General features: G+C 43.4%; 2 protein-coding genes across 2 annotated transcripts in view; one reads left to right on the top strand and one right to left on the bottom strand.

The window, feature by feature from the left end:
• Positions 1-3,819, bottom strand: part of serinc2l (serine incorporator 2, like) — a 7,204-nt gene extending 3,385 nt beyond the window's left edge. Inside the window, exons 1-6 of the mRNA XM_067238087.1 lie at positions 3,692-3,819; positions 2,059-2,220; positions 1,438-1,625; positions 902-981; positions 640-777; positions 18-187 (exon numbers count right to left, since the gene is read on the bottom strand). Of these exons, the coding sequence (XP_067094188.1) occupies positions 18-187; positions 640-777; positions 902-981; positions 1,438-1,625; positions 2,059-2,220; positions 3,692-3,730 (777 nt within the window). The 5' untranslated portion in view covers positions 3,731-3,819. The remainder of the gene's footprint in view (positions 1-17; positions 188-639; positions 778-901; positions 982-1,437; positions 1,626-2,058; positions 2,221-3,691) is intronic.
• Positions 3,820-6,519: 2,700 nt separating this feature from the next.
• LOC136944911 (cAMP-dependent protein kinase inhibitor alpha-like) lies at positions 6,520-7,449 on the top strand. Its single transcript, XM_067238851.1, has 2 exons — positions 6,520-6,658; positions 7,364-7,449. Exons 1-2 carry the CDS (start codon positions 6,520-6,522, stop codon positions 7,447-7,449), a joined length of 225 nt encoding a protein of 74 aa, XP_067094952.1.
• The last annotated feature ends 2,212 nt before the right edge of the window (positions 7,450-9,661 follow it).

The following is a 9,661-nucleotide window of genomic DNA, read 5'->3' as shown; positions in this document are numbered from 1 at the left end:
GAGTGATGTGTCAGCACCTGTACTCTGGGCAGGACGGACACCACGGAAACGATGACGCTGAAGATGAGGTTGAGGCTGATGAAGACCTTGTGCTCTGTGCAGCCGTCGGGCTGGGTGTAGTACACGTAGAACAGCACCACAGCCGTGAAGGCCAGGGCGTAGTGCAGGATGGTGAACGACAGCAGGCCTGACACACACACATTTACATTACATTTAGTCATTTAGCAGACGCTCTTATCCAGAGCGACTTACAGTAAGTACAGGGACATTCCCCTGAGGCAAGTAGGGTGAAGTGCCTTGCCCAAGGACACAACGTCATTAGGCATTATTACTAGCCCGATTCCCTAACCACTCAGCCACCTGACTCCTACACACAGACACAGTCTGAAACAAGCTCAGAAATGGCTGTGCCCATGACTAAAGGGTGTATAATAATTGTGAATGAACATGCTACTGTCACGCAAGACAAATGTCAGACCTTGTCTGGCTATAAAGTCACTATTGTATCATATTGTCTCATCTCATATCATATGTAATCTCGTCTCATCTCATAGCTCAGTGGTGGAGCATCTGACTGCAAATGCAGAATGTTGCGGGTTCAAATGTCCGTTGCTTGTACGTTATGAGAAAATACCTCACCAGCAAACCAGCAGTTCTTATTGCCTTCTTCAGCATTTCCCACCCACACCTTGTTCCAGGAATGGGCAAAGTCGATGAGGAGGATGAGCTGAATGATGATGAAGAGGAAAGACCCCACCACACCAAAGTAAAACCACACTGGAGAGGAAGGAAGACAAGAGAGACAGATCTATACAGGAACCCGATGGTCAACAGGAAATGATGCTGACAGGAAGTGATGTCAAATACAAACAAGGCCTGGACAGCCAGAAGAGCACAGTACCAGTGTGGAAGGTTCCGTCAGGAATGAAGAACGCCCCCACTGTGATCCCGACCAGGATCAGAAACTTGAAAAACCAGAACCTGGGGAACAAACACAAGTTTAATCACACGCCGACACAGTCTGACATAGCAAGCTACTGTGGATACTATTATACATGACAAACAGTCATGATCATTGAGAATATTCATGTTTACATAGCAGACTCCGTTATCAAAGTGACGTAGAGGGGGAACTCTTGATCTACTATACCACTGAGCTAAACCCATTCCCAGTACAGTAACAGGCCAGATTTTCTTTTCTTTTTTTTTTTTTTACTTTTTGTATTTTCTTTGTTTGATAGAATTTTTTGCATTTTATCCTCAAAGGACAGTTCCAGGTAAGTGTGACAGGAACGGCAGAGGAGAGAGAGAGCGGATGACCTGCAGCAAAGGGCCCAGGTCAGGTTGAACCCCGGGCCTCTGCGATCAAGCCTCAGCCTGCATGACACGCGCACTCACCCGGTGAACCACCAGGGAGGAAGCCCCTGGTGTACTCACCCATTCTGAACGACGGCTCGCGGGTCTCTGCTGCTGCGCACGCGCACCATGATCACGGAGAACAGGAAGAAGAAGCAGGTCATGGCGAAGCACATGCGGTACACAGACTTGAAGCCCACGATGGCGTCACAGTTGACGTGGTTCTCGATGCCCGGTATGGTGCTCCCGCCCTGACAGAAACCGGGGATCTGCAGGCGACACGGAAACACCGAAGATCAGTGACTTGAGAAGATCGTCATTTGACACACACGGTCGCAGAAAGGGGGCGTTGTGGGATCATGCAATGCTACCAGAAAGCCATTCAGATGTAATAATAACAGATCAAGTTCTACAAATAATAATAGAAGAGACAAGAAAAATGCTTCAAACGTCAGGGTTGTTCACTCCAAAGTTTACACTCCAACCCCAGTTGTGACAAACAGGATGCAGCTTGTTCTTAGAACCAGGTGTATCTGGTATCAGGGTGCGGATTAGGAATTAAAAGTCAAACGCACGACACCAGACTCCAGAAATTGGAGAAAGAGTCACCTCCAAGAACCGGGTTGGCCAGCCCTGCTGCAGTGCAAGGCAGGCCCAGGGGAAGAGTGAGATGTGGGGGGAGAGGCAGGGAGGATTACTCACTTTCTGGAGCTGGGTCTCCATGCCCGGGAGGATCATGATGATGGACACCAGAGTGCCCAGCAGGAGGAAGAAGGAGAACACCAGTTTGGTGACGGTGGAGTTGTTTGAGGAGGGGCAGCACCCACAGAGGAGGCATGGAGCCGAACCACACAGACAGGAAGCCTAGCAGGGAGGACAGAGGGGGAGGAGTTAAATTGGGTTGATATTTTGTTGTTGATGTCGTTATCTTGGCCAGGTAAAAAGGTGTAAAAGAGATCTTGCATCTCACTGGGACTTCCTTGGCAAATACATGTAAAAAGGTTTACTTTGAGTTTAGTATACCATGTGCCGTGGAGCAATGCGGAGCAGAAATAAAGAAAAAGATAACATTGCTTTTTCTTGCAGTGGAAGTTTGACAGAATCGATCTTTAAACTGGTTAAATGTCATTCATACTCTTAGTTATTAAACAGAACAACCATTACACCAACATAACCATGATCTTTGACACACAAACACAAGACCATAACACAAAACTATGGGGCCATGAATCAGATGGGATCAGAAGTAGCGCATGCTCAAACAGTGTCTCACAAGTTCTGATGACTAACCTATCTTCAGCTTCGATATTTAAAGGAGTACCCTGGAATTTGTATCTGGTCTCAGACAATATGAATCACTTGGACAGCTAGTGACCAACATGAAACCCACAAATTAACTCTTCCCAGTAGATAAGATCTCACCATATCCTAATGTACACACCTTTGTGGGTCTCTCTCCAAGTCACAGGGTCATCAAACCCCAGGAGATGACCATCCCAAATGGTCACCTGTCCCACTTGTCATTAAGCCCCACTCAGTCTGTGACCATATGCCTTGCTTTCTCACAGACAATTCAAGACATTCCAATCCAACATTAATATGCAACAATCAGAATTTCAAACTGTTTTTTTTTTGCCTTCACATTCTCAATTGGCAAAAATAGGCTACCTCATGACAGACTGCAGTTTCATAAGCTTCAAGCTAGTTTGTAAAGTAAGCAGAGAAGAAGCAGGTAATATAATAAAGAAACTAGTAAACTAACTAACTGACCTTTGTCCCTTTTGATTGAAAAGACAGTAATTATGAGTAACTTAATTGTAAGCTAGGCAAATAATCTTGTGACAACAGTAAAACCCACTCTGCTTGATTTTCAAATCTAATTTATTGTTCAATTAATCGTCTCTGAACCATTTTTGAAGTAGCTACCCATTAAACGTAATAAAAGATAATAAATGAATAATCTCTTCCCATTCCCTTCTTGCTCGAGTCCCAAGAATAACACATCTAGTTATATGTATCTGAGCTGAGATGCAAATAAATAGTGTGACGAATACTTCCTTCAATGTTGCCAGATAATAATTAATCCAACACAATACATGACTTTGCTACTATTGTAAATCCGATATAGGGCATGAATACTTGCTGTATAACTAGTCTAGCATACGCAACGGCCAAACTACATTATCAACAATTATTATTTTTGTTTAAAAAAAGGCTACAGACAGTACAGTAGCAGCTAACGTAGCCTAAACTAGCCTACTAACCTACGTAAAGTAGCTTCCTAGCTTTAAACAACAAGTTGACCATAACATGCAAGTCAATCCCTGGTACTTACGCAGCTGGCTAACGAGCATAAGGCCATACAAGCCCCCATTTTTATATCGATAGGTTGAAACCAAACAGTTAGAAGTCGACGTTCTCAGCCAGAGTCCAGCCGTTGTCTGGCTAACCAGGTCATAGACTACAATGGAGAATGCGGAAGAAGACGGATTCTGTCACGCCCCCTAGCGTTCTCTTCTCGTTTTCTAGTGTTTCTCGGCTTGTTACGTTTTTACAGTTCTAGCTGATCTGTTATCTTACTTAGTAGGTATATTCATTGAATAGTATTACATCTGAGTTTACAGTTAAAAAACGTGGAACATATCCCCGGTCGCGTATGTCGGTGTTGATGTTTTCCTTCAGCACCAGCACTCTGGATAGCGCACATAAGTCCCTGTCAGTTAATCAGACCAGATTTTCAAGTTAGGGGAAAACATTACTTTTCTATTTTTCTTTGTTACACTGGACTGATCAGGACTCATGAGCATGTCTTATTAAAGCCTTTCATAGTTTTTCCACACAAATTTGAAATCACTTGAATGGTTGATGAATCTTTATGAATCACGGACAGAAGCCGGTGCACCAACTGACAGCATGCACAATCTTAAATAGATACAGCACAGTAAAATATTTTCGTCCAAGTTAGAGTAGAGCATCCCGATGTTTCTTTTTTTTTTTTTTTTTGAGGAACTGTTTATGGTTACAATGTAAACACCCCCGCATGTTTTACTGTGGTACTGTCCTCTCTCTGGTAACAATACGCTCTATTTCACATCAACTGAAGCAGCTAAGATAACCGGGTTTCCAAACGCCTCGGTATTGTGAAATTACCGGCACAGTTGTATGTTAGATTTCATAACAGAAATGAACGCGGGATTATCATAATCTAACGGTGCTGTCTTTTCGGTGTTGATTAATTATATGGTGAGTCTCAGCATGTTTTTACATGTTGCTTCATACACAGAAACGACGGGGATTACATGCTCATGAAGGCTTTATTTTCTATAGGCTAACCTAAATTGAACTCAATATGACCACCCTTTGAAATGTTTTGGTTTTGACATTTTACATTCGTATGAAATGCTTGGGGTTATTGAAACCGCATGTGTGTGTAGTCAGCATAATGTCAGTCAATGTATTTTTTTGTAGCAGCAGCAGCAGTCAAAACAGTAATAACTGAGAAACGCGGCCTGTCAAGTCCTAATGAAGGAACCTGGGAAACACGTTACATTGAAGAATAGTCTTGGGCATGTTATTCTTGAGCAAAATGCAAACTAAAGATGTAAGGCTCAATTTGACAGGGTACTGTTTTTGACGCCAAGGAGCCTACATGTCAAATTATGTGACACAAAAACTTGTAGTTCATAGTTTGGTTCAAGTGTAATAGCCTTATAAATAGTGGAGAGCTGACTGTCATCATATATTATACAGTTGGATTTTAACATTAATTAATCTGATTGACCTATGGGATTTAACACAAGCCCTGAGGGCTGGTGTCATGTACCTAACACCCAGATTTGTGTGACAGTTGGATCAATTCAAATTGAGCTCAAAAGCAACATTGTAAAAATTACTTTTCCTCCAAATTTCAATTGATCAGCGATCAAAGTTTTCCATAACTGCAGATAAGGAATTGTTCTGTGCGTTTCAATTCTTAACTGATGGAGCTGAATTTGAATGGACTCCAGCAGTGATTTCATTGGAGGACAGTCATGTGCTGGCCATGCAGGGCCATACGTATGTAGCAGGTAACAGCCTCAAGGCATGGCTGTGTCTGTTTATTTACAATGTCACCCTGAACTTCTCCCATTCCTCATCTCTTGCGTAACTCTTTCTGATGAAGTCTGCAGTTGAGCTGGTGCTGATGCTGGCGATGTGCTAGAAAACGCATCGAGAGAATAGTTACAAACTCCGTCTGTCCATCGTCGGCCGCTGTTTGGCCTCGCAGTCGATTTCATTCCCATTGTATATCGACAGATACTGTTCTTGAGAATAACGAAGCGTTCGGGGAAGGAGCTTCTGTCCACCGGCTGAGAAGAGAAACAGTCGAGCAAAGCCTCCGAGGAAGGAGTAGAAAGACTGTGCTTGGGGGCGCACGGGGGCGCACGGGGGCTGGGGGGCTGGAGGTCTGCCGTCAGCCTCCCATCACTTGTTAATCCTCTCCGGTCTCATACATTATATATAGACTCACTGGAAGCAGGATGAACAAACAAGAGGCTCAGAAACTGTGTGTGTGTGCGTGCACGTGTGTGTGTGTGTGCTCGTGTTTTTTACATTGCTTAACAATATCTGGGGGTTGGTTAACTGCTTGAAACACATTCATTGCCATTGTATTTCTGTCCACCTGTTTCTATGCTAAGCTCCTTGGGGTTGCTATGGTGATGGAGATGGAGGGGTGTGACTGTGTAAGGCGAGTAGATACTGTATTGTATGTGGGGGTTATCTTGACAAACTGATTGAACTGTATGGCTACATTACATCAGTGATTTGACATGAATAGTGTAGCACAGTTAGTACAGGTGCCTGGTTGCCTGGTTCCTTGAAAGAAAAAGAGCGATTGTCAAGATGGAGTGGTTATGTAACAATTTTCACATTTCACAGAGGAGAAACAATGCGAGGAATCAATGAAATGCTTCATTTTAGCACTCTCTAGTGGATGTCAAAGGTAGTAAAAACATCGAAACGTTTCCAATCTGCAATAATCCTCATTTTCCTCTCCCTATCATCTGCTCCACCGAACGTCCGGCTTCTCTAATCTTTCATAGCTTCATCTTTCACCCATTTCTGCTCATCCAACTCCACTTCTGTCGTGCTGCTTTCTCCAGTCTGCTGTGGAACATTGAGATGACCGAAGTGCCCGTGTTGGACTTTTCCTTATCCGACCGATCTGGTCGTCGAAACGCCCTGCCGGACATCCTGGGCTCCCCAGTGGGGGTCAATCCCACAGACATGTCCCTCAAGCTGGCTGAGCTGTCTCTGACAGGTCAGCTTTCCCACGACGTGTGAGCATGTGGACAAACTGTATATATACCTCACTTCTGCACACATCGAATTGAACTCACATGCATCCTCTGCCATGTTTGTCGTGACATTGCATGTTCAAATGGCTGTAAGTTTGATTTGACTTCCTGCACACCGGGGGGGATCTCTAATCCATGCTCCCTGCCTTGTTATTGTAACAAGTATTTGGAGCGACATACATTTTGTGTCTGCAAAGCTTGCTGGGCCTTGGCATAAAATGACTGCGAACATAATTTAATAAGTAAGTCATATCATCAGCACAGGGGAAAGTGTGAACTAGTTCTAGCCAGGTGAAATCACTCTATCGTTCTTATTGGATTTTTAGAGCAGACTGACTGCTGTAAAAGAGGGGACTATTTGCATATATTTAAAATTCTCCCCCAAAAAGCTTAAAAAAATATGAAATGTGCCTTATTGTATTAGTTTTCTATAGAAAAATGTGAAAATTGTTTCTTTAAATACTGAACTCGCAAACTTTGCAAAACACAACATTTGTCATTGCCAAAACTTATGGCCACGACTGTATGTACTCATGCTACGCTAACTGCTCCACGAGAGGGAGTTTTCTCCCCTCAGATAAAACCACTCCCCCTGTAATCAAACCTATTTTTGCTGAGACAAATGGTGAAATCAACATGTGAGTATCCTGACTGAAACTCCTTTTCAGATGGGCCCGGAGGCGCCCAGTCCCCGAGCACAGAGGACCCTCCGCCCACTCCCCCTGGAGGGACGGAGAGCAGGGGGGGGTCCTAGCGACCAGGGCCTGACAGAATGCTGCTCTCTCCGAGTCAGAGCCAACACGTTTGGCCCGGTATGGATTTGACAACGACAACAATCAACAGACTGCTTTGATGAGGCTGTTCACTTTTCCGAGCTGGTGGCTGGCACCAGTCATCATGTCATGGGTTTGAAGGATGTGGGAACGGCATCCAACACTGAGAAGAGAGATGGCGAGGTGAGATAGTAGGTATAGAGAAATCTCGTTTAAAGACCAAAGAAAAATTAAACCTGCTTAGGAGATAGCAAAAGAAGGAGAATTGAATTAGACATGAGAACGAGGGGAGATCTGGAGTTGATTATACCTGCCCCCTCAAAGAAGGCTTCTATGACATCATTAAAAGCAGGCTGTGGTTTTTCAGCCAACCCGGCAGATTTGTGACGGTATTGTTATACGGATTTGTTTGTGAGCGTGTCTGTGTGGTGTGTTTGCGTTACTGTGGTCTAAGTAAGATGGCTTTCTAATAAAGGAAGACAAGATGGACGCAAAAGAAAGGAACTACACGCCCAATGAACAGAGATCATCAAATATGTAGCATAATCCTTCTCCCAGTCTGCTAAAAGCTATAGCGTTAAGAGCTTAATCCCATGAATATCATGTCCTGATTGACAACCTCTCAATCCAGGGACAGGATTATTGACACTGCACTGCTAACCTAATCCCCATGCTGTTATTACTGTAATGAGCTCCTTCAATGACAGGCTTCACGATCATGTAGTTTGTTTAAGGGGGTTTCACAAATGACTGTAGATGGCAACGCCAATGTTAAACGTGCTGCTAAATGTGTTGATATGCAGTAAGCCAAATGGGCCACATGGAGGAAATACATGGAAGTTCTGTAACAGTATTAGGACATATTTGTTGTTTCTTGTGGATTTCGTGAATCATGTTTCACTTTGTGCCATCTTCAGAGTAAACAACAAAATTGGTCTGAAGGTTTTTAAGTGAATCATGTTCTACTGTTGAAACTGTATATTTATGTAATTTCTATCCTAATAATAACCTTGTCATCTACTAATGGTAATAACAATGATAATGCAACCATGCCCTCAGATAAACCACACATTCATACCACAACACAGTAGTCTTTGTGATGTTATATGTGCAATATCTGTGTTGGCATTTTATATAACAATTGTAACTGTACATGTTTTGAATAAATACGTTATTTTCTACGCTCTTTAATTGATTTTTATCATTCAGTATATATGTGTTAGATATGTTATAAGGTTTTACATTTCCTTAATTTTGTTTATACCAGTCATCAGACTTTCATCTTCTCAGTACATTGACATACCACCAGGTGGTGACATTTTCTCTGCACGTTCTGATCTTGCTTAACTTACACATTTTGAACTGCAGTAATATGTTGTCTGCTTGCAAGACATATTTGTTTCCTGAAAAAACGGTAGAAAACAGTATTCAAGTTACATCTAACCTTAAAGATCCTGTAAAGTAAATTCCATGATTTGCTTCTCAGTACATTATATACGTGTGAAATGAGTTCCTGAAAGCACGTGCAAAGCGCGAAAACTTTGTCGCGCTGAAATGTGGAGTTAGACCGTAGAACAGTTTCTCTTCTGTTTTCAGCTCAGGTTTTGTAAGGCGGAGCCAGAAAATGACCAATCTACGTCACTTTGACCGATCTACGTCAGATCACTGCATGGCTCCTCCTCTCACCCGGTGAAACAGTATAAAAGCCTGGAGCTCATTTGCATAAGAGGTCCTCCAACTCCACTTCAGTTAAGACTCCTGCTGTATTGTTATTGTAGCCTTCATCAGCTAGCTAGCTAGCATCAGGATGTCTCCCTCCACCCTCCACTGCATCTTACCTGGATGCAAGAACTTCAGCTGCGCTGCAATGCTATTTAATTTCCATAGTGATGAGGAAAGGAAAAATAGGTGGATTGATTTTGTGAAGAGCCACGCTGATGGAAAGCTTCGGATATACTCCAACAGCCGCATCTGCAGTGACCATTTCACAGCGGATAGTTCTAACATGGACCAGAGACAGACGGGGTTCGCGGACACGCGGCTTCTCTTGCAGTGCGGAGCCGTACCGAGCATCGCCCTCCCGGCCGTTCATCCTCCGGTCGCACCTGGACCATCCACCGCCGCCAGCAGTTCATCCCTCAGTTCTGTGTGCTTGTTATAATTATACTAGATAACTTTTCCAGAGGTATCTCT

Source organism: Osmerus mordax, chromosome 6 (genome assembly GCF_038355195.1).
Source record: "Osmerus mordax isolate fOsmMor3 chromosome 6, fOsmMor3.pri, whole genome shotgun sequence".
In the NCBI taxonomy this organism is placed as follows: Eukaryota; Metazoa; Chordata; class Actinopteri; order Osmeriformes; family Osmeridae; genus Osmerus; species Osmerus mordax.
The sequence above is the reverse complement of the archived record's forward strand: the minus strand, read 5'-3'. Positions and strand labels throughout refer to the sequence as shown.

Bases quoted from the DNA above. Each gene is read 5' to 3' on its own strand.
- LOC136944911 (XM_067238851.1), top strand. From the start codon at position 6,520: ATGACCGAAGTGCCCGTGTTGGACTTTTCCTTATCCGACCGATCTGGT. The intron at 6,659-7,363 runs GTCAGCTTTCCC...ACTCCTTTTCAG, and splicing joins GGCTGAGCTGTCTCTGACAG to ATGGGCCCGGAGGCGCCCAG.